Source organism: Epinephelus lanceolatus, chromosome 5 (assembly GCF_041903045.1).
Source record: "Epinephelus lanceolatus isolate andai-2023 chromosome 5, ASM4190304v1, whole genome shotgun sequence".
In the NCBI taxonomy this organism is placed as follows: domain Eukaryota; kingdom Metazoa; phylum Chordata; class Actinopteri; order Perciformes; family Serranidae; genus Epinephelus; species Epinephelus lanceolatus.
The window spans coordinates 1,713,816-1,738,737 of record NC_135738.1 but is presented as its reverse complement, the minus strand read 5'-3'; the positions used below and the strand labels follow the sequence as shown (position 1 = coordinate 1,738,737).

Here is a 24,922-nt window from a genome sequence, read left to right as displayed (position 1 = left end):
CATGAAATTGGTCTGTGTGAACGTTGTAATGTGCAACAAACAGGCAGAGCATGTTTTTATTTATTGTCCAAAATACCAGCAGGAAAGACAGGTAGTCAAAAGCAGGCTGAAAAAAGAACACATGAACCTGGAAGTTAAGGAAACACTACAGCTGAGTTCAGGGCACGTTGGATACAGGACAGTATTTATAATATGTGGGAAAGACACTCCAGTCCAGTAGGTGGCGGTAATGCACCTGAAAGCTGTTAGTCATTAAACAGCAGCAGCAGAAGAAGACTGAGCAGGAGAAACAACAGTGAAGGAGGAGGTTTGCGGTGTTATAGTTCCTGAAATGAAACTGACAATCTGACCGTCAGCAGAGCTTCAGTTGAGACAAATCTTTCTGCTTGTCTCTGAACAGTGGTGAGTTCACTGACCTGCACAGACAAGATTCATGTGATGCCGACACTGTTCAGGGACCTCAGTCACAGAAATATTTAGATACACAATTTTGAAAATGTTCCGTTTTTCCTCGTCAAAATTTAGCATAACTTTGGAGCGTTATTTGCCCCTAAATCCAACAAGATAACATAACATGGTTAGCCCCAACTGATGCCTTGGGTCATCTAGTTTGATATGATACCAGTGTCTGTACTGTAGCTTTAAAACCGAGCCTGATACAGCAGGTTTCATTCGTTAATATCAGTCTGACTCACCTTAACGTTAACCGCGGTTGTGATTTGGGCCACCTGACCCGAAAACTGTGTGTGTGTGTGTGTGTGTGTGTGTGTGTGTGTGTGTGTGTGTGTGTGTGTGTGTTCCATGTTTTTCTCCTCACTGACTTGGTCAATCCATGTGAAATTTGGCACAGTGGTAGAGGGTCATGGGAGGATGCCAATGAAGCAATATTACATCAATTGGCCAAAGGGGGGCGCTATAGCAACCCATTGAAATGTCAAACTTTGAATGGGCATATCTCATGCCCCGTATGTGGTAGAGACATGAAACTTTGCACAGAGACGCCTCTCCTCATGAGGAACACATTTGCCTCAAGAACCCATAACTTCCGCTTATATAGATTTTCCGCCATTTTGATTTTTTTGAAAAACACTTCAAATGGATCTCTTCCTAGGAAGTTTGAGCGATCTGCATGAAACTGGGTGAACATAATCTAGGGACCAATATCTAAAGTTCCCTCTTGGCAAAAGTTGGAAAACTTACTAAAACTGAGCTTCTATAAGGCAATGAATATTGCGGAGGGCGTGGCTCATCACATAAAGGTGTATAACATCTCAAGGGTTTCAGCCATCACCACGCAACTTTGTAGGCATATGACCACACATAATCTGAGGGGACCCCTCCATTATTGACCCCATCAAACAAAATGGGGGCGCTAGAGAGCTCATTTCTTATCTAGGCCTAAGCGCCATATGGATTTTTACTAAACTTAGATATGTAGAACAGGACGCCTCAAGGTGACTGGAGAAATTTAACTCTAATTGGCAACTGGGTGGCGCTATAACAACAGAAAAATGCTTCAAAATGGCTAAAATGCGACCGATCGCTGTGGCTCCCCCTGTGGACCAGTGTTGGTGTTTTTCTAATGTTTGGTATGACTAAGTCATGGTATGGTATGCTGTACATAATCATGGAAACTGTCAGTGTGTCATTCTGTCAGTCAGTCATTCTGTCTGTCCCACGTTTTTCTACTCACTGACGTGGTCAATCTATGTGAAACTGCACATAGGCATTGAGGACTGGCATAGGTAGAAGGTGACACAGCTACCAATGGCTATGGACTAGTCTGCATAAAGAACATGTTCCCTTGCGGCAGTCCTCTGCAAATGAACTGCGGTGAAAGTTGCTATGATCTGTTATTACACAGCTCTATTAAATGCTGTATTCTGATTAGTCAGTCGCGGTATTCAGGGGTCTGATATTACTGTGTAATGACCGTTGCTAGTAGCAACGGTCATTACACAGTTGCTATGTAGCCCAGCTTTGCTAGGGACGCTCCCCTGCAACACTGCAGCTGTCAAACAACTTCCGAGGGAAAAGACAAATAGAAATTGCTGATTTTAACATTTCTTTTAACTTATTTGGAGAGTAGCTACAAGGATTTTGAGGAATGGGATGCCGCTGAAGAAAAAGAAATGGAGAAGGAAAGAACAAAAAAATCAAGCGAAAAATGGCACAAGGAACTGACACCTGAAGAGCTTCAAGTGATAGAGGAGGAGAAAGATGAGATAAACACAAAAAAGACAACAAAATGGACTACTGTACTATACTGTACTGTACTACTACTACTATACTGACGGACTTTCTCTGCCAAAAACAAAAGAACACGGATTTGAATACACACTCGGCAGTCATGCTTAATGACATTTTACGTGAGTTTTATGCCTCGGTTCAGTCCACTAAGCCTGGGTGAGTACAAAACTTTCACCAAAAGTTGTCGAATCCGGTCAGTTTTAATGCACTTCGCGGAGTTTTTACATTATCCCTTACTTATGATCCATGATTACGGAGTCAATAACCAAACAGCTTTAGCTAGCAAGCTAGTGCACCAGCTACTGGAAAAGTTTTCTACTTCCACTTTAAGCAAGCAACTGTGAACACAAGGCTTACGTTGTGTTTACAACAACAACAATCAAAAATATATATTTAGCAGTCTCGGTCCGTGCAACATAAAACAGGGTCTGGTGCTTTCGCCTGCGCACATCTAAAATGCTGACTCTGGAACTCGCGCTTATGCACTTCTAATATTGTGGCTCTCCAGCTCTGCAGGGGGATGTTCCTCCTTTGACCCCTCCTGACTGCAGGCCTGTTCCAGTGTTTGTTGTGCCTCAATTTTGTGTGAAAGGAATTTCAGGCCTTTCCCAAATAAACACTGGTTGAGTCCAGGGATTTAAGCAAATAATAGCAGAGGCTATTAATTGAAGTTTTACAGCACCACCACCAAACTGCACATCAAAGCTCTCACAATAGTCCTGGACCTGTCTGCAGAATGAGCTGTTTTGTAAATCAAATTCTGGTGAAATGCAGGTTGTAGCCACTGATTCATCGACAACCACAGCACATATTTGCGTTTCAGCATTTTCTTAGTTGATTTGGCCCTCAGGTGCGATAAAACAACAACACTGACTCCTTATATTCCTCTAAACAGTGCAGTGTTTCCTACATAAGTAGAATCTGTGTGGTGGTAGCTGAGGCTGGGGGCAACCTTTCCTTTTGTTGTGTGTGTTTCACTTTCACTGTGCCTGGTGTTCTGCTGCACCATCTGTGCCAAGAGTACACTCTGCACCCCGAGAGAGTGATGCAATGAATAACCAAATGGTAGCCTATATATACTACGTCAGTGCTCCTACTGAACGGTCTAGCTCAAAAATCACAAAAAGAAATAAACACAGTTATGTTTTTGTTTCTCTCTGTTGTCCTCAGAATGTAGATATGGCTGCTGCCAGCTGTCTGCTGACTGAAGATCAGTTCCTGTGCTCCATCTGTCTGGATGTGTTCACTGATCCAGTCGCCATACCATGTGGACACAACTTCTGTAAAACCTGCATCACTAAACACTGGGATATTAATGTCCAGTGTCAGTGTCCCAACTGTAAGAAGGTTTTTGCCACCAGACCTGAGCTGCATGTCAACACTTTCATCTCTGAGATGGCTGCTCAGTTCAGACAGTCAGCTCAACAGAAAGCCAGCAGCAGCAGCAGCAGCAGCAGCAGCAGCTCAGAGCAACAAGTTTCCAAACCAGGAGAAGTTCCCTGCGATGCCTGCACTGGAACCAAACTGAAGGCCCTGAAGTCCTGCCTGGTGTGTCTGGAATCCTACTGTGAGACTCACCTGGAGCCTCATCTGACAAGATCAGGCCTGAAGAAACATCAGCTGATCGACCCTGTGGAGAACCTGGAAGGCAGGATGTGTCTGAAGCACGACAAACTGCTGGAGCTGTTCTGTAAGACCGACCAGATGTGTGTCTGCATGCTCTGCACCTATTCAGACCACAAGACACATGATGTTGTTCCTCTGAAAGAAGAATATGAAGGAAAGAAGGCCGAGCTGGAGACTGAAATTCAGCAGATGATCCAGAAGAGACGACTGAAGATTGAGGAGATCAAACACTCAGTGGAGCTCAGTGAGGAAGATGCAGACAGAGAGATAGCAGATGGTGTTCAGGTCTTCACCGCTCTGAAGGAGTCTGTTGAGAGAAGCCAGGCCGAGCTCATGGACACGATCAAAGAGAAGCAGAGAAAGACAGAGAAACAGGCTGAAGGCTTCATCAAAGAGCTGGAACAGGAAATCTCTGAGCTGAAGAAGAGGAGCACTGAGTTGGAGCAGCTCTCACACTCTGAAGACCACCTCCACCTCCTCCAAAGCTCAGTGTGCCTGAACACTGCTCCGCCCACCAAGGACTGGACAGAGGTCAGCGTCCGTCCACCCTCATATGAGGGGACTGTGAGGAGAGCTGTGAGTCAGCTGGAGGAGACGCTCAGTAAACAGATGAAGAAGCTGTTTGAGGTCAAGCTGAAGAGGGTCCAGCAGTCTGCAGTGGATGTGACACTCGATCCTGATACAGCACATCCCAAACTCATCCTGTCTGGTGATGGAAAACAAGTAAAGCTTGGTGATGTGTGGAAGAATGTCCCAGACAATCCAGAGAGATTTGATTTTCATGGTAATGTCTTAGCAAAGCAGAGTTTCTCTTCAGGAAGATTTTATTATGAGGTTCAGGTTAAAGGGAAGACTGAATGGAATTTAGGAGTGGCCAGAGAGTCGATCAACAGGAAGGGAAGAATCCCAGCAAACCCTCAGAATGGTTTCTGGTTATTATCTTTAAGAAATGAAAATGAGTACTATGCCCGTGCTGGCCCTGATATCCGTCTCCCTCTGGAGTCTCGGCCTGAGAAGGTGGGGGTGTTTGTGGATTATGAGGAGGGTCTGGTCTCCTTTTATGATGTTGATGCTGCAGCTCTTATCTACTCCTTTACTGGCTGCTCCTTCACTGAGAAACTCTACCCATACTTAAGTCCTTGTACCAACAATGATGGTAAAAACTCTGCCCCTCTGATCATCTCTCCTGTCAGTTACACTAAGTAGAACAGCCACTTAACTTTCTACAAACAGACTGCAAAACACTTAATGAAAGAAAATTGCACATTTACCAGCACTGTGTGCTTTGTATGCTGAGTTTTCTTCAGACCCCAGTAGATGTTTTTTGCCCTTTTTTTGGTGCAACTCAAAACATAATTTCTCTTTAATGCAGTTTGCAGTTGGGACTTTTTGGCCTATGTTCATTTTCTGTTTTGGCGAAATAGTGCTGGTGATTTTTTTTTTTTTTTGTCAGATTCCTAAATTGCTTTTCAAAAATCATACCATACACAATAACAAGATGCCTTGGTGGTTTTTGTGTCATGTGTCCAAACAATGTTAATTGTGCCAGAAAACAATAATTTCCAACTTCAAACAATTAAAAATGTGTTCAAAGCCTTCAAAATCTGAAACTGAGTACGTACTGATGACATTGGTGTAAACATGTTCTACTTTAATCATTTTAATGTTGATATATTTGTATTTGAAAATGTTGGCCCTTCAAAGATGTGTCCAGGGGCTGTACTCACAGACATATTGAGAACACTCTCAGAGAGCTCCTAACTCAAAAAACTTTTAGTAAGGACTCCTAGCTTAGGGGTGATTTAGGAAAGTTCTCAGAGCGACTCTGAGCAAAGAAGGGACAGAACGTTTTATCTGAGTGAGGAGGTGTGGTTGACCCTGTTGCTAGGTGTGATGCATTCTTTTAACAGATGTGATTGGTTGTCACAGACACGCCCTTTTGTGAGCCTACAAGGTGTGGACAACCAGTGGAAATTACTGACTGTGAAAGTGTTGTCACTGTTAGTGTGATCACTCTGCTGATGAAAGGTTGAGACAGACTCAACTCATCACTGCTGCACTTTTTCTTTACAGTTTTCCAAATATCTTAGTGTTGTGATCATTTTATGTCTGGCGTTGTTGTGTTGAGTATGAAATGCGTGCATACCCCTAATGAGATTGACCCCTCTTATTATCGCTGCATGATTTAATCTGTAGCATTTCACTGACTCACTGTCATCCATTGTTTGGAGAATATTTCTCTGACCTCTTTGTATTTCCACCATTTTCTCCTCTGATTAAGAAACTCTTGAGCCTCTTAAAAGTCCTCCTCCCTGCTCCTAACAGTTTTTCACCTTAGGAGCTCTTTTAAGGTCTAAGATGCTCAGTAAATAACTTCTATCTTTACACAGATTTAGTCTTAACTTTGAGGAGAAATTCTAAGAAAATGTCACAATTCTAAAAAAATCTTAGAATTTTGTCACTCGGAGCAACTCTTGGCACCAGGAAGCTGAATACAGCCTCAGGATTTTTGTCAACTCTGTCAAATTTCTACAAACATCATTTAATCAGATATAAAAAGGGAAAGCAAAATCACAAGGATTCTGAGAAATATTCTCAAAACGCTGCATGACTGAGTAAATGATTAGATGGTGCAGGGATAATATGTGTGGTTGATCTCATTAGGGATATGCACACATTTCCCACCTAATGCTACAATGCCAGAAATAGAGATATTTGAAGAAACTGTAAAAACACAACAGTGCAGCAGTGATGACTTGACATTTAATTTCCACTGGGTGTCCACACCTTGCAGGGTGTCCACCTTACAGGTGTGTCTGTGACAACCAATCATATCTGTTAAAAGAATGTGTCACACCTAGCAACGGGGTCGACCACACCTCCTCACTAAGGTAAAACTTTCTGTCGCCTCCTTGCTCAGAGTCGCTCTGAGAACTTTCCTGAACATATAGCCTTATATAAATTGTCCTAAACTAGGAGCTCTCTGAGAGTGTTCTCAGAATGTTTGTGAATACGGCCCCTGGTTTCCTGAAAGTTGTGAATGCTGCTCAAGTAGTGATTAGCTTTCTGTTTTTTGATACATTGATTAAATAATATTGCTATCGGGTGTGTCTCAGCCATAACAGGTAAACTCCGTTGTCCATCTAAATCAAAACCAAATAAGAATTATGTTTGAGTATTTTGATCAGCAATAAGAAAACTCTGAGAAACTGTGAAAAATATAATGGCTACTTGCTACAACTCTGACATCCATTGTGCTATTTAAGAAAAATTAAATCACTGGGAGGTTGGCTCATTGCAAGATTTAAAGGCGCCGTATGTAAGAATGTGGCCAAAACGGTTACTGCACTCAAATTCAAAATACTGCTGCGAGTCGTGTCCGCCTGATGGAGCTATCAAGTGCTTTTTCCCCGGTCTCTGCCTCTTACTGGGGGTGGAGTTGCTCGGACCCACATAGCTAAAGAGATGAGCGTTTTTATCATACATGAGTGGCTCTCAGAGGGTACATGCATTTCCTGTTGTATCGGTAAAGGTCAAGATGTATTATAATTGATGTTAGCTGTTGACTAGGGATGGACATATCGGAGGAAATATGCAGGATATTTGATCTAACTATGCTTCATTTTTGCTTCACCTCTGTAACGTTATATAGCTTTATAGCAATATATATGCGAAGACCTAATGAGGACTCAAATTTGGTGTCAAATGTAAAGTTTCGTATTATCGTGCTAATGTTTGCACTGTTACCAAAGCAAACACGCCGGCAGCGGCTGGACAGCGGCATGCTGGAGATTTGTTTGCCCACGGGCGGCTGCCGTGGCAGGGCTGCATCGCCGCATCCTTGACCTTTGGTTTCCGGACTTGCATGAACGGTCCGTTCATGCAAGTCCGGCTTCTCTGCTGCTAATGCTGCTGCCGGGATACAGCGGAGGACGAGCCGGCTGCTAATACTATGTGCCGGGACACTGCTAATGCTGCTTGCCATGCTGCTAACGTTTATTTTTCAAAAAAATCAGTCGGGTCGATGATCCACCTGCACATGGGCTACAATGTATGATCGAAAATGAGTAACAGTTGAAAGTATTCAAAATGTCCATCCCCGTCTAGCTATGATGCTAGTTAGCCAACTTTGGCTAAAGCGTACCTGTCGAGGAGAAGAGTAGCCACTTCAACATCTGATTTCAAATTCTTCTCTGCTTTCAACCGTCTCCACAGTTCAAAAGCATCTCCTATATAGACCCTCGCTTTGCCTCGAGTTTTGTCTTGGCGTTTTTGGGAATCATAACGAGGTCGTTTGGGTTTAGTTGCACCGTCAGCCATTGTAGCTCAGTCGTAACTGGCAACCCGGATGCTGAGACTCTACTGACTGCGTGACTGGTAGACGGCGGTGGGTGGCGCAACAGGCCAAAACAGAATTTCAAAACATAAACATGATTTGCGGACCGTAAACAATTTTTTAAAATGCGAATTTTCTGGCTGTACTATTGTTGTCGGTGAGATCATTATGTTATATGAACATTATTCCTTAGTCTCTGTGAAATATTAGGATGATTTTACAACTATTTGCTTTAGATTTCTTACATATAGCTCCTTTAATAGTTAGGACTTCGGTCTTTTAAAATGTAGTTTCCCAGCCTAACTGAAACTAAACATCAAAACCTTCCATAAATAATGTTTTGTTCCACTTCTCAGGAGTGAGGAAGTTACAAAACATTCAATAAATGTTGCATTGTTTGCAATTTTGTTTTTGCACAGTCATGTTCAGGCACTGAAATAAACAGTGTTGACTTAATAAACCCATTATCACCATACAGGGACATCATTATTTTCAAAAAAACTTCTGACTGTTCAGAGACTATGCTTTATTATTATATCAGTCAGGCCTGTTAATCCCTAATGGCAAAGAGAAATTAAAAATGCACACTAAAAAAAAAGCTCAGGAGGTCTCTTGGGGTTAAGTTATCATGTTAAGTTATGTTGTGACGTCATATTGAGGCGACTTCTAGGCCTGTTTTTATGGATCGGTACTGCGCGTGCGCAATGAGAGGAGTCCTTGGCTGGTCGGCCTGCTGTAGGTTACAGATCCGGTGAGGGGACACAGACAAAATGCAGAGCTGGACTCAGTTATACCGCTCCTTGGCCACGGTAAGGACGGATATTATTAATCTATTAACGGGCATGTGTTGTCCGGATCCGCCTCTAACTGGTCCCGCCGGCTGTTGGTCCCGGGAATACCGGTGTTTTCAGACCCGCGGCCCGGGCCTGGCTAGCGGGGCAGCTAACAGCCCCGGTCCGGTGTAATAGTAGCACCAGACCCCTCTGGAAAAACATGTAGTTCAGAGTTGTTATGGATATTGGCGATGAAATATGTCGCTAGATGTGTAGTTTATACATCGTCTTATTTTATAACCTTCACTTTTTTATTCGGCACAAACAAAATTACAAAAGTGTTAACATTGAAGCAAAATTACGACTTTGTTGTTGAATGTTTCACCAGTGATTTCCAGGAAAACGAGTTATGGAAATACTTAGTGTTCACTATGTCGTTTTCAAATGAAGAAAAAACTAGATAGCTTTATGTGATATATGTACGCTAAGGTTAGAGGTTTGTGCTAATGCTAAACGCAGTATATGTAACTAGTTTATTGACGTTTCTCTTCCTACAAGCTGTGTTAGCATGCTAAGGGAATTAGCAGTGGTTATCTAACTTCAGCATGTGTCAGAGGCTCAGCGGTTTAAGGCTGTGCCCTCTCACAGCGTCACGAACTAAATAACTCATCATTCCCTGTTTATTCATCTAATTGAGAAGTTGAATTAAACATATAAACATGTTTGTTAGCCAGCTTGCTAGCACATTAGCAACCTGCTTAGCTGGAAAGACTGAAGTGTTGCTGGTTCGATACGAGGCACTGATTGATGACACATCAGTGTTCAACATCTCTGCTGCTGAGTGCCTTTGAGCAAAACACTGAACTCCAGACATTCTGTAGTTGCTTTGGCAATCCCGCCAAAGAAATGTTTTCTGTACTTAATGAACTCAAGAAAGCAACGTGAGAATATTTGTTTCATTTATTGTCCTTCAGCCTTTAAATCTGACCAGTGGTGGAAAGTAACCGAATACTGTACTAACAGTTTTGATGTACTTATTTATTTATTTAATGCATATTAGAGGCAAACTTTGCATATTTATTGCAGAATGATATTCCAGATACAGATTGATGATGCATATTAGAGGTGGGCGATATTGCCTTAAAATAAAATAATGATATTACAGGGTATTTTTGCAATAATGATATTCTTGATGATATGACAAATTAGGAAAGAAAACATAGTGTTAATTTAAGAACATAGAAGTACAACACAACAAGTGATAGTTTTACAGTTAACCTTCAAATATTCAGTAAAAACTAAAATGATCTCATTTCTTTAGTTTGTGAACAACAGCAGTAACTCAGAGTGAGATTCAGATTCAATATTAAAAGTTCAACTAAATCAACTCTACCACTAATTACACATTTAAACAGCTCCCAAACACAAATGAACCTAATCATCACGCTGTAACCTGTGACAGGCTGTTATGATACCACAACTATCACACAGTCACATATATGGAGTTTCTTCACGTAGGTTTACATCACCAAAGGTTTATGACAAAATCACATGACGACACCGACTCCCGTGTGCACACGGCGAGAGAGGAGAGGGAGAGACAGTGTTATTGCAGACTTCCAAAATCTGTCCTCACTGTTTTTACACGTGAGCAGCTGAACAAGGAAATTGTAGTGAAAGAAATACACAAAACAGAAAACAAGCAGGCTGTTGTTGAGTCTGAGAGTTCCCCCGGAAAATACTGTAAATGTATACTTGTGGATTGTGGAATTGGATTCCAACAACAAAAATATATTTTTGTTAGAAGTGGAACTGGTTTGATCACTTTGACTTTTCTGCTTTCAGTCTCTGAAATCATTACTCTTAAAATGTTAGAATAGTTAGAGAAAGCCACTGATAGATAAACAATCAGTTATTTAGAAAAGACAAATGGTTGCACTGTATTTGGGGAAATCACATTACTCACATGCTGCATAATTTTGTCCCACCCCTTTTGCTGTAGTGTTTAGTTTTGTATCGTGACCTTGTGTTTGATTGTTTTGTCTGCTTCGTGTTTTTTCTGACTTACTTCTGGTTTGCTTCACAGCGGAGCCACCACCTTCCCTGCAAACTGCACGGCGCCACAGCTGTGTCCGTCAGAACCTACGCTGACAAAGCAGCAAGTAAGATAACCTGTAAATCTTATCTTGTGTTTCATTAATGGTGTGTTCTCTTATGAACTTTAGCCTGATGTACGGTGGTTGTTTCCACATTTAACAGACATTGGACCTCGTGCAAGAACTACTTGTTGAAGTGGTTGTGACATTCACAAATTATTTTGTCGTTTTTGAATACAAACAAAATTCCTGACTGGTTTGGACCTGTTGTACGAGTCAGGTACAGATGCTCTGCATTTCTTCAGAAAATGAAAAACACTAATTTTAGCGTATAAAAAGTATGTAATCATTTTAATGCATTGGAGTCTATGGGTAAAATCTTTCCAGTGGCTTATCTCTGTGCTCTGAGCTGCTGAACTGAGCTGAATTTGTAATAGAAGTTTCTGTGTTTCCTTCTGTAGTCGATGCAGATGTCACAGTGGTGGGCTCCGGTCCAGGCGGCTACGTCGCTGCCATCAAAGCCGCACAGCTTGGCTTCAAGGTAAGCTGCCTTCAGGGCATATTGAATCTCGTCGACCAAATGTTAATTGACCAGAAAGGTCATTAGTCAGCGAGATTTCAGTGGTCGCTTAGTCACAGAAAAAGGGAAAAAAAAGGGAAATGTGAAACTCTTATCAGGAGCTGCACCTTGCCAAAATAAATCCAAACCTATATGACTGGACCATGTGGGAATTTAATTTGAAAGGACAGACACAGGAAGTGGCCATGCTCAACAGTCAGACAGGAGTCAGGTTACAAACCAATCACAGCCGACAGATTATCTTTCTCTTCTTCTGTAAATATTCAGTCTGATAAACACGGAAAAGTTGATCATGTTAGTGCAGGGCTGCCCAGAGCTTTACATCTGTCCCACAGACGATAGGCCTACACACTTATAAACAGCTCCTGGAAGAAGATCAGCTCTGCTCTCAGGATTTCAAGTAAATAGGCTATACGATGCTTTTTACGGTTGCTTAGCAACCTCAGACGCAACCTGCCGCCGCGCTCTTGAAAGCTGGCACAAAAAAGGCAAATGAACCTTCATTAATATAGGCCTATATTTTATCTCCAAGTGCACGTCACACACTGAGCGAGCCGCCTGTTAATGACGCTGTGGGCTAATGGGCATGTAGCTACTTCCATGTTTCAGATGATACGTCATGTTTGTAGTCGACCAATGAAGATGAGTTTACATATCACCTTGGGTTCGTCCTTCACCTTCTCAAAATGATCCCACACTTTGGATTTCCTGCCCGACATGTTATTAACTAGCCTGTGGAATAACCGCAGGTACCAGCCCTGGAAATTAACCTGACTCCTGTCTGACTGCTGAGCGTGGACACTTCCTGTGTCTGTCCTTTCAAATTAAAGTCACACATGGTCCAGTCACATAGGGTTGGATTTATTTTGACAAGGCTCCTAACAGAGTTTGACTTTTTTTTTTCTGCCACTAAGCGACCAATGAAATCTTGCCGACTAATGACCTTTCTGGTCGACTAACATTTGGTTCAACCATCAGGTGGCAGCCCTAGTATATGCTGTAAATTGTTAAATAAATGTTGCAGTGTGAGGAGGATAATCATTCTCAGGATTTTGTAAGAATTAAAAACAATTTCAGCAGAAGTTTGATCTTTTCAAAATTTCAATCAAGTTTCAATCTGTAGTCGACCTTTTTCTATTTAAAAACATGTATTTTTCATCTCTATAATAAGGATAGACCGATACATCGGCCGGCCGATATATCAGGCCGATATTTGAGTTTTTTTACTTGTATCGGCATCGGCTGATAGGCGCGTGAGTTCGCGGATTTATTTTTCCCTGGCACTTTTTTTCATTTGAAAGTATGTGGTTAAGTTAAACAAAGCTGTTGAATCCTACTGTGTACAGTAATTGTTGTTTTATTTATGCTTCAGCTTAAATATTTGTTTATTTTATAAAGACATTACTGGAAGATTTAAGAGCACTGAACTGAACTTTTTTATTTGAATGTATAATAATAATAATATTCTACCTGTTCTACCTCAACTTTCCATCTTGTTTTAGTATTTTTTACTGTTCAATAAATGTTTCTTATTTTAAACTTGAGACCTGTAATATTTGTTATCATTGTGTCATTTTTTTTTAATGTAAATTGAGGGAGCAAAAGCAGTATCGGCCCCAAATATTGGCTCAAGAAAATCGGCAGTCCATAATCGGTCATCGGCTAAGGGTGATGGAAAAAAATCGGCATCGGCCCTAAAAAATCCATATTGGTCTATCCCTACTCTATAATGTGGCAGATCAGCGTCTGGTGTTTATTTCTTCCTGGACTTTTCACCTACCCATTTTTTTTGTCTCTGTCCTTTTGATAGAAAAATGTCTAATTTCCAGTTTATTTTAATGGTTAATAAGACAGGTCTCTCTGTTGACATGAGTGTGGTGATCTCTGCTGTACCTTTTTCCTCTGCAGACAGTGTGTGTGGAGAAAAATGTCACGCTGGGCGGGACGTGTCTGAATGTCGGCTGCATCCCCTCCAAGGTAATGAACTGGTTTTCTTCCTGATCAAAATGTGTCATCTACAGTTTAAGGAGTGCTTGTCTTCGTGATTCATTCTGTAGTTTAACAACAAAATATCCTGCAAAGCAGATTTAGAAATGATTTCACAAAGCTGCAGAGTTGTATCTGTCAGTTAGAAAGGAGTCGGTCTGTAACTCAGGTGTGATGAGCTAAAAAAACAAAACTATGAACAGGTTTAAACTAATAGTATTGTCTTTAAATTGAATATTTACTTGAACGTAGATGCATAAAACCATAAAACACTTTAACTGTGATATAAAATGATAACTGATATTTTGTGACTGCAGGCTCTGCTGAACAACTCCTACCTGTACCACCTGGCTCACGGCAAGGACTTTGAAAGTAGAGGCATCGAAAGTAAGAAACCCACTCTTGAGTTTTTAACATTCACAAATACAGGGCAGAAAGCAAACCAAATAAAGGGAGATGAGAACAAAAACAAATTAATTTAAAAAAACCAACAACAATATAATAATAATAATAATAATAATAATACTGCCACACTGCCAGTTAAAGAAAAATAAGTACGATTATGCTGTATCCCAGGTCGTACTGTGAGCAGGTTGTCCACCAGAGGTGCTGAGGCTGGAAGACTTTTTCTTTATTCCCTAGGTTTTTAAAAAAAAATATTTTCTAAGTCTATTATTTGTTTTGCAATTTATGGGACATTTCTGACCAAGTTGCTTAGTGCCCTTTTCCCCATGTTTTTGAAAGAAATTGCAAAAATATGCTCAAAGGTTGAAATACTTGTGAAAGGCGTCTGAAAGCAGCACAAGAGAAGTCATGTCGCTGCAGGTTTCAAAGGGTTAAATTGATATTAACTTGTTAAGTACGACTTTTTTTGTGTGTGTGTGGCTAAAAACTAACTAATAGAGGAAGCGTTTGCTCAGCACCGTTTGATTTTATGTCCGTGATATGAGGAGTTTCTCCCAGGAAGTTATCGTAAATAAACATTATGATTTAGTCTAAAGCGCTTTACAGACAGAGTGCAAAAGAAACACATCATAGAGGACATTTAAATACAGTTAAAACAGTTATTAATGAGCCAAGAGAAGAGTAAACAAGCTAAAATGGAAGGGCTGTAAAAGACATTGATAAATATTTGATTTTAAAAAGGCAGCGGCAAACAGAAAAGTCTTCAGCCTTGATTTAAAAGCAGACCTGCAGTTGACTGATTGTTTGTTCCAGATTTACGGTGCATAAAAACTCAACACTGCTTCTCTGTTTAGGAATATTTAAACCCTGCTCTGGATGAAAATGCTGATTCAAGTCTGTCTCTCTCAGTTTCAGGCATCTCGTTGAACCTGGAGAAGATGATGGCTCAGAAGAGCGGAGCGGTCAAAGCGCTGACCGGAGGAATCGCACATTTATTCAAACAGAACAAAGTCAGACTTCTTTTTTTCCTCCTCTCTGTTTTTAATTTAATGGGTGTTCACTCTTATTAAGAATCTGAACATCACTCCCTTCAGGTGACCCATGTCAACGGTTTTGGGAGGGTGACTGGTAAGAACCAGGTGACGGCCGTATCAGCAGACGGCAGCGAACAGGTCATCAATACCAAGAACATCCTCCTCGCCACGGGCTCTGAGGTCACACCCTTCCCCGGGATCCAGGTACGGCTGTGTTTGAATCCTTACAGCTCCGCAGGTAATGACAGTGTGACATCATCACATTAATCGGCATTAATTCATTATAATAATGATCTGAAGTGGAATTAGTAAAAATATAAATGTTTTAATGAGGGCTGCCCCCGACTAAGAGTTTTCCTCGTCGACCAGTAGTCGTCATTTACGTCCATCGGTGGACCGACAGTCCTCATCAGGGTCCATCGGTGGACCGGCAGTCCTCATCAGGGTCCATCGGTGGACCGGCAGTCCTCATCAGGGTCCATCGGTGGACCGGCAGTCCTCATCAGGGTCTATCGGTGGACCGGCAGTCCTCATCAGGGTCCATCGGTGGACCGGCAGTCATCATCAGGGTCCATCGGTGGACCGGCAGTCCTCATGTCTCATCCTCGGATGACTACCGCTTGTAAACCATTGGGCTCTTTACCTGTTTACCATCAAGGTGGGAAATTTACACCAGCCACCAGCCAAACGCTGGTACATTCAGGGTCCATCGGTGGACTAACAGTCCTCATCAGGGTCCATCAGTGGACCAGCAGTCCTCATCAGGGTCCATCAGTGGACCAGCAGTCCTCATCAGGGTCCATCAGTGGACCAGCAGTCCTCATCAGGGTCCATCAGTGGACCAACAGTCCTCATCAGGGTCCATCGGTGGACTAACAGTCCTCATCAGGGTCCATCAGTGGACCAGCAGTCCTCATCAGGGTCCATCAGTGGACCAGCAGTCCTCATCAGGGTCCATCAGTGGACCAACAGTCCTCATCAGGGTCCATCGGTGGACTAACAGTCCTCATCAGGGTCCATCAGTGGACCAGCAGTCCTCATCAGGGTCCATCAGTGGACCAGCAGTCCTCATCAGGGTCCATCAGTGGACCAGCAGTCCTCATCAGGGTCCATCAGTGGACCAGCAGTCCTCATCAGGGTCCATCGGTGGACCAGCAGTCCTCATCAGGGTCCATCGGTGGACTAACAGTCCTCATCAGGGTCCATCGGTGGACCAGCAGTCCTCATCAGGGTCCATCGGTGGACCAGCAGTCCTCATCAGGGTCCATCAGTGGACCGACAGTCCTCATCAGGGTCCATCAGTGGACCTACAGTCCTCATCAGTGTCCATCAGTGGACCGACAGTCCTCATCAAGGTCCATCAGTGGACCGACAGTCCTCATCAGGGTCCATCAGTGGACCAGCAGTCCTCATCAGGGTCCATCAGTGGACTAGTCTCCTGCATGTTTCTGATATGAATGTAATGATTAAATGATATATTTTGGTGGTTTGAGTTGAAGGTGTGAGAAAGAATAGTATCAGTAACATTGTTAACACTGTGCTACATTACAGAGAAATACAAACCGTACTAATGAACCTTCATTAATATAGGCCTATATTTTATCTCCAAGTGCACGTCACACACTGAGCGAGCCGCCTGTTAATGACGCTGTGGGCTAATGGGCATGTAGCTGTAACTGTGTTTAAACATGTTTAATATATATATATCTTTTCTTGTTTCTTAGATTGATGAGGAGACCGTGGTGTCGTCGACAGGAGCTCTGTCCCTGAAGAAAGTTCCAGAGGAGTTGATTGTGATCGGAGCCGGAGTCATTGGAGTGGAGCTGGTCAGCATCTCGTCTGTTTGCTTCTTGTCATATGAGTAGCCCTCTTTTCATAGAACCACTGTTACAGTGACAAATTCAAATTGTCTTTGTGCTCCCGTCCTGCAGGGGTCAGTGTGGCAGCGTCTGGGCTCTAAAGTCACGGCGGTGGAGTTCCTGGGCCACGTGGGCGGCATGGGCATCGACATGGAGATTTCTAAGAACTTCCAGCGCATCTTGCAGAAGCAGGGCCTCAAGTTCAAGCTCAGCACCAAAGTCATGGGAGCCACCAGGAGGCCCGACGGCAAGATCGACGTGGCGTGAGTAAAACACCCCTGAAACCTCACTTCCTGTTTGGATGAGCGTGTGAAATGTAAAGCAGCTGTTTGTAACCATGCGTGTTTGTGTTTCAGAGTGGAGGCGGCGGCCGGAGGGAAGAATGAAACTCTGACGTGCGACGTGCTGCTCGTCTGTATCGGCAGACGACCTTTCACCCAGGACCTGGGTCTGGACTCTGTGGGCATCGAGCTGGACAACAGGGGCCGCATCCCCATCAACAGCCGCTTCCAGACCAAAGTACCCAGGTACCAGCCAGCTCAGGCTGACATCTGTGAGAGACACAAGAAAAGTGCATCCTGCTCCTTTTACAGATGAGAGGGTTAAACATCACCAGAGTCCAGCTGCAGCTGAATCTCACAGGCCGATTACCTTTTTGAGAGTTTAAAGGTTTTTCTTGTTTTGTTTTTTAATTTTAATTAATTGAATTTTAATTTCATTTAATTTTCATTTATTATAATTCTTTTTATTTTCAATAAGAATCCTTTAAATTTGGTTATTAGAGAAGAATTTAGACCAAAATGTGTGCAGCTGAAAAATAAATGTGTCGTTAAAGTAAAAAGTAAACTTCACTGGATTAAAGCGGAATCAATAACGACAACAAATACTTTCTGAGTTAGCAAAAAATAAATTTGGATGTAAAAACATGTGGCATATAAAACTTTTAGATATAATGTAAAATAGAAAATAATAAATAAAAATTAAAAAAAGAAACAGTAAAAATGTGAAAAAACGTGAGAAATGCATAAAATATGCTGACAGTGATATTTGTAGTAAGACATCATCACATTAATTAGCAATAAGTGATTATAATAAATAAAACTTTTGGTTTAGTTTCTTTGCTTAAATTTTCAGATTCATTTTACAAACGAAGTTAACGTCTCTTGAAAGGTCAGGAAAGTTATGGAAGGTTACTGAAAAGTCCTGGAATCTAACATCAACCTGCAGAAGAAGAAACCAGTTTAATTAATATCATTTTTAATTTTAATCTTAGTCACATGCTTGCAATAAAAACCTGTTCTTCTGCATGTGAATGGTAACACTTCTGAATAGAAATGATTTTATAAACATTTGTCTCAACATTCGTTCTTGTGTGATTCAGTAATAAAGGCTGCTGAAGCAAACAACAACAACAGCAACAAAAAAACTCTGAGCGCCCTCTCCTTCACCTTTTCTCCTCCCTCAGTATCTATGCGATCGGTGACGTGGTTGCCGGGCCGATGTTGGCCCACAAGGCGGAGGATGAGGGCATCATCTGCGTGGAGGGCATGGCCGGCGGCGCCGTGCACATCGACTACAACTGCGTTCCCTCCGTCATCTACACGCACCCCGAGGTGGCCTGGGTGGGCAAGACAGAGGAGCAGCTCAAAGAGGAGGTGAGAGTCCAGAGGGGGTGCCTGTTTGAGGGGGAGAAGGGGGGTCGTCAGGGGTCAGCTACAAACGGCGAGACGTCACCACCACCCAGCTCGGCCTGTTAAACTGATGATGGAATTCAAAGAGGCGTGATTTGACGATGTTTGAAGCTGTTAGGAAAACTGATATCTCAGTGATATCTAGTCTCTGTGTGGTTTTTGGTCGAGCGGTGGTTTTACAGTCTGACTCCTCTCTCCTCCTCAGGGCGTCCCGTACAAAGTCGGAAAGTTCCCCTTCGCAGCCAACAGCCGAGCCAAGACTAACGCTGACACTGACGGCATGGTGAAGATCCTCAGCCACAAGGAGACAGACAGGATGATGGGAGCTCACATCCTCGGATCTGTAAGAGACACACACGACGTGACACGACATGACAAGCTGTGAATGAAAGTTAGTGTTTTCACACTTGGTCCTTTTCAGCCCTCTGTGTGGACTCAGAGCAGTGACTCAGCATCTCGGGTCACCTCCAGAGGTGGTCTGAGTTTGTTTTGTTTCAGAGGGGTCTGAGTTCTCTTGGAGTGTTCACATTTGCGCTAAAAGTGCTGAGTCACCGCTCTGAGTCTGTTAGTGTGAAAACAGGTCTGTGAAGAATGTGCTGTAAACTCAATGTAGTAATGGATGATAAAGGTGACGTTGTCTCGCTCAAACAGCTGCAATCAAAGTGAAACCATGAAGAGATCCAGTCAGTCAAAGAAAAAACACCTGTGTTGTGTTGGTGTGATGCCAAAACTATCCAGAGAATCTGGAGACACGCTGCCCGTCGCCTAAAAGTACAGTGTTCTCAATAAATGTCAGATTTGATGGATGTGTTGAAATCACCTGCAGGGCGCTGGAGAGATGATTAACGAAGCTGCTTTGGCCATGGAGTACGGTGCTTCCTGTGAGGACGTCGCCAGAGTCTGCCACGCTCATCCTGTACGTCCTGCTGCAACACACACACACACACACACACACACACACACACACACACACACACAGTGAAACATTAATAAAAAGAAATCCTTCGTACTTTAAACTGGCTCAGGCTAAATGCACTCTCTTCTCACTTCATCCTTTTTCCACTCTTGTCTCTTTCTCCCTTTCATCCCTCCCTTCATCCTCCTCCTCCTCCTCCTCCTGCAGACGGTGTCGGAGGCCTTCAGAGAAGCAAACCTGGCCGCCTCCTTCGGCAAAGCCATCAACTTCTGATCCGCCGGCCGCTGTCGCACCTTCAGTGTACATAACGAGGACAAACAGGAAGCTGTGTGTGTCTCTGCGTTGAAACCTTCATCCACCCCTGCAGGATCCTCCGTGTACATCGAAACTCTACCACATTTAGTTCTAACGTTATTTAAATGTTCTCAATAAAACCATAAAAAGGGGTTCTGGGCGGTAAATAAACACTGACTGCACATCAGTCTTTTGTTTCCCAAACACATAGTTGAGAAGATCCCAGAGGAGAATATTATTCACTCATTTTCAGCACATAGAGATATAAATATTATTTTGGCTGGGGGGGCTGTGCTTTCTCTTGTTGGAGGGAGGAGGGAGTGTTTTTGTTTTTCTGTTTTTTTACAGAATTTAAAACCACAAATATGATGTGTAACCAGAGCAGGAAACTGAAGAGGCTTTTATTCACTCTTAAAGTTGCTCCTTGTGGGTCGAAACATTAAAGTACGTTGAGCTTCAGTCAGCGGAGTCACAGCAGGCGTTTCAACCCTGGATTATCAAAATATTTAGCGTGAAAATCAGAAGCAGCGAAGACATTTTCGAGACATTGTCGACTTAATTTAGTAATTAAAACCTTTTTAAATTAGATCATTTGTTCCCTCAAACCAGTATTTCTCAACAAGCTGTATTCAACAAGATCAGTCCCATTAAGGTGAGAAATGACAGCGTGAACAGTTGAAGACTAAGCCGTTCAAAATTGAAACTTTTTTTTAAGGTGCACTTACTCGCTTGTTTCCCAGAGCCTTCAAACACGCTTCAGTCTTCATCAACGACACTTAAGTCATGACAACTGAGCAAAGTCCTTGTGCTGAGATGTGGTCGACGACTCCGAAGAAGTTAGTAAATGCACATTAAGCTTTGATTCAAAACATAAAGATTAAAAAAATCAAAGTGTAAACTCCTCTATAGCGAGAGTGTCACAGCAGAGAACTTTAATTTCCTTGATGTGGGAATCATTTCCTCTGACTGATTTATGAAACGCAGCATTTCCTGTCGACGTTTTAAAGCTTCACTGTGGAGTTTTAGATCTCCAGTAGCACCCTGGTGTTTTGATGAGTGGTTTGTGTGAGTCCTTTACAGGTGGCCGTAACATGCCAAGAGATGCAGCGAAGAAAGAGACTGCAAGCTGGTTGACATGACTGTAAACAATGCAGAGTTTAAGATACTTAAAATCTGTGTTTCATGAGGAAGGAAGTGCACCTAACTCGTTGGACCTGAAGGATTCACGCTGTGTGTTTTAGTGACACTAAGAATATCTTTGGTTAATGTACATTTAAACTCCTCAGGTCACCTTAGAGTTGGGCTCCTGCTCAGTGCAGAACCAGGCGTTCAACACGCTCGAACATTGTGTTGATTTACCCATCAAAGACCAATAGAACTGAAGCTGTTGGTCGTTGCTTGGATACGGTTTCCTGCTCTGGTTGCTTCACTGTGATTGGCTCTGGCCTGCTCTTGCTTATCTCACCATTTAAACCAATAAAAGCAGTATCAGTTGAGTAAGACGGCAGCGTGTCACTGACATCTTGTACTGAGAACTGTAGCTCAAGTTAAAGTTACCCATTAAGAAGTTAAACCTGCAGAGGTGCTGGTATCAAAATGTTCTGTACAAACGTCCAGTAAAAACAGAAGCAGTCAGTAAACAGTCCAGCCGAGGCTGATGGGAGTGTCACTGGGTTTGTACTGGACACATTAATATCATAAGACCCTGTGTCTTCGAGTGAGGTCATCACACTTTGGGTTTGTTGTACCTTTTTTTTTAATTCAAGTTTTAATTGGTTTTAAAGGCTGGGTTAATGGCACACACGTATTATTCTCTGGGCATACTGGAATACAAGGCACATATTTTTATAACATGGAGGTTATATAACATTTCACACACACGTCCTCATACGTCACACTACAGGCTCACAGAGCACGTTCATGATTATATAGGCTTAAATTCCAGTTTGATATGAGTCCATCACCGGTCCAGAGGAGATCCTCCTTTCTCCTGATCGCCTTTTATTCTACTGAGCATACATTCATAAGACGCCATTTCCACCATTGCATGAACCCATTCTTTCAGTTCCAGGGCCTTTGTTGTCTTCAGTGTCGTAGAATAACTCCACAGACAGTTATTAGACCCACAATAATAACAGAAAACACACTTGGATAAGAATTAAAAGGATTTCTGAACCAAACCAACAACTTAAAATGTCTGATACTCTAATTCAGAGTGGTCTGACCAAACTACACTCCTATACACAGAGCAGTGAAGTTCCTATTTCAGTTTTACATCCAGCAGCTACTGTTAGTTATTACCTTTATTGCCAAGGAGGTTATGTTTCTGTCGGCGTTGGTCTGTTTGTCTGCAAAATAACTCAAAAAGTTGTGAATGGATTTTGATGAAATGTTCAGGAAAGGTGGATAATGGGACAAGGAACAGATGATACAATTTTGGTGGAGATCGGTTGAAGCAAAGTGGATAAAATAATATATAATTTCTATGGTCTGACAGCCTCAGCAGCAAGTCCAATTTCTACAGACGGTGAAAATAGCGCCATCTGGTGGCCGGAAAGCACGTCTAGTTCTACTTGCTAAATATTGTTGTAATTACACTATTGTAATCCTAGGTATTCTTCTTCTTCTTCTTCTTCTTCCGAGGAAAACATACTTCCCATGGGTGAAAACTCACCAAACTTTGGACAAAGGTCCAGTCTCATGCCAGATATCCTCAGCTGTAAACTCAAGCCAATAGTCCTGATGGTGGCGCTACAGCAAGCGTCTAAAGTTCAAAACTTTGAAAATTCATAACAAATCAACCATACGTGCTACAACTTCACAACTTTCATCAAACTGTAGCCCCAGTACTGAAGAAACTTTTGTACATTTAAACCTATTTAAAAATTATGAAGTCCATCACTCTGTTTTTTTCAAAAACTGTAAAACTTCTTAAACCTATCTCCTCCCACAATTTGCTCAACTGACACCAGACTTGCTACAGAGCATCTTCAGACTGTCCTACAAAAACTATGTTTCTCAGATTTTTGATTTATCAAAAATTGAGCCTACAGTGCATCAAAATGTTTGACTGTAAACGGTACTGTAAACATATACATGCAAATTCTTGCTAAATAAATCTTCAATGTTCATGAAAAATAAATGATAAAATTCTAGAGTCATGGTAGATGATGTGTGGCAAATTTCAGAATTTTATCTCAAAAACTGAATTTTTGACAGCATTTTGAATTTTGCTCTAATGTGAACAATTGGAGTCAATGTAAAAACTTATGGAGCAAATCAATCACTGTTACAAACAAATTACCAACATCTCCATGCTGTCTAGATGCAATATGTGTATTTTCAGATTGTTGTCTTAATAACTGAATTTTTTACAGTGGTTTCAAATCTGCCTTTCCATGCACAGATGGCTGCTTTCCTACACAACAGTGAATGGCTTACTCAGTTTGTGAAGCCACTGTTGAGTTGCTACTTGCCACTTAGCTCAGAGCAGTAGATGACCGTCTTAGGTTCCAGAGGTTGCTCAGAATTGCCTAAAAATGCCCGGACCTGACCCATCGCTGCGCCGCAGCTATAATTCTAAAGTTGAAATTAATGTTCTGTGTTGGAAAAAAAGAAAGTGAAAAATGTAAAAAAACATATTACATTCTGTGTTGGTACGAAATAAAAAGGAAATAAATACAGCACAGTGTCTCCATGATGAAGGCATATATAACCTCATAATGATAGTGATGCAAATAACCTAACTGTGATGCAGGCTGCAAAATCTGATGCGGGGGGGGGGGGGGCATATCACCTACTTGGTGGAGGTCTGCACTCTCTGAGTGCTTTTCTAGTTTAACAGCTGCATTCTGTAGAGTGGTAACGCTGTATGATAATATCTATGCAGTATCTTATATTGAAATTCCCTGTACTTCAAAATAAAGTAGTTTTTTTACAAGTCACTTGTGGTGCATTCAGAATGGACCCGTGACCACCAGCTGGGAATATTTCAGTAATAATATCACAGTTACTCCGAAACCAAACAACTCCTTATAGCCTATTACTTTTGTTATCACGTGACTACTGACTGGAAATACAACAGTCGCACTGTCTAATCGTTGCACTGCACAGGCTCGTCACAAAGCAGCAAGCTAGTTTGGAAGATGGGAAGGCTTACCATAACGGCTGGAAATATTTCACTTACTTTGATTCTGTTGGGAGGACAGATGACAAGAACACTGCTGCTGCAGGTGGTCGCACTGAAACTGTTTCCACTGTGAAAAACACATCTATAGACCTGCAGTCTGAAACACCTCGGCTAGTTTTTATGGTAAAAGAATATTTATTAACATGTGAATGAATGAGTAAGAATGTGGAAAGTCTTTGGTGATTAGACCCCGTAGAGATGGTTTGATCTAAGGAGGGTCATGAATCTGTAGTCGAATAGGGAACCTCCCGAGGTCTAGACGCTGGTGGTGGTAGAGGTGGTGAAGATGAGATGAGAGGAAGATGGAGTAGTGCCGATGATCTGGATGAGTAGAGGAATGAGTCTTTGAGAGTTCGTCCTGGACTCCAAAACCACTCCTTGGTGAAATACACCCCACCAAAGGTGAGCCTGCCGCAGCCGCAGAGGTCGGCTGTAGCTCTACACTGGCTTAAAAAACCAAACCTGGATTTTACTCGTGGACAGCTGCAGCTACAGAGAAGTCATAAAGCTTGTGGTTGGATATGTGGTGGATGAAATGTTGCTCCATGAGTGACTCTCCATCTTTTAGGCAGGGGCTTCGAAAAATACCGCTCACAGGCACCTGAAGACCCTCAGGTGAATAGAAGCTATCCAGCCTTAGCTACACTTAACGCTGATCATTCACACACAGAGGCACACACCTGAATTTTGGGGCGAGTGTGTAACAGAAAAGTAATATAGTAAGTAGTGTAACAAATTAGTGTTGGCAGGGAGTAATAAGTAAAGTAATATTATTACTTTTGAAAAGGGTAATGTGTAATATATTACATTTTAAGAGTCATGAGCCCAACACTGAGTATACGACTGAATAATTGGATTATACTGCACAAGTTGTTTGAGAGTTTGAA

The 24,922-nt window shown here is 42.2% G+C and overlaps 2 protein-coding genes across 4 annotated transcripts in view; both read left to right on the top strand.

The window, feature by feature from the left end:
* LOC117262326 (E3 ubiquitin-protein ligase TRIM21-like) overlaps positions 1-5,486 on the top strand; it is a 29,483-nt gene extending 23,997 nt beyond the window's left edge. For 2 of the 3 annotated variants that reach the window (XM_078167580.1, XM_078167581.1), the window contains exon 2: positions 3,421-5,486. In XM_078167580.1, the coding sequence (XP_078023706.1) occupies positions 3,430-5,082 (1,653 nt within the window). In that variant the 5' untranslated portion in view covers positions 3,421-3,429 and the 3' untranslated portion in view covers positions 5,083-5,486. Of the gene's footprint in view, positions 1-265; positions 403-3,420 lie in introns of those variants that run through there. The other variant, XM_078167579.1, reaches the window with a different exon arrangement.
* Positions 5,487-8,876: 3,390 nt separating this feature from the next.
* Positions 8,877-21,348, top strand: dld (deltaD). The gene is made up of 14 exons (XM_078167569.1): positions 8,877-9,021; positions 11,072-11,147; positions 11,543-11,622; positions 13,570-13,638; positions 13,965-14,034; positions 14,962-15,062; positions 15,147-15,290; positions 16,811-16,912; positions 17,018-17,208; positions 17,302-17,472; positions 18,411-18,600; positions 18,842-18,979; positions 19,463-19,552; positions 19,760-21,348. The coding sequence occupies exons 1-14, from the start codon at positions 8,983-8,985 to the stop codon at positions 19,823-19,825; spliced, it is 1,527 nt and encodes a 508-aa protein (XP_078023695.1). The 5' UTR covers positions 8,877-8,982; the 3' UTR covers positions 19,826-21,348.
* Positions 21,349-24,922: the final 3,574 nt, after the last annotated feature.

Coding starts and splice junctions, on each gene's coding strand:
- dld (XM_078167569.1), top strand. CDS start 8,983: ATGCAGAGCTGGACTCAGTTATACCGCTCCTTGGCCACG. Junction 13,639..13,964: donor TCGGCTGCATCCCCTCCAAG/GTAATGAACTGG, acceptor TTGTGACTGCAG/GCTCTGCTGAACAACTCCTA. Junction 14,035..14,961: donor TGAAAGTAGAGGCATCGAAA/GTAAGAAACCCA, acceptor TGTCTCTCTCAG/TTTCAGGCATCTCGTTGAAC.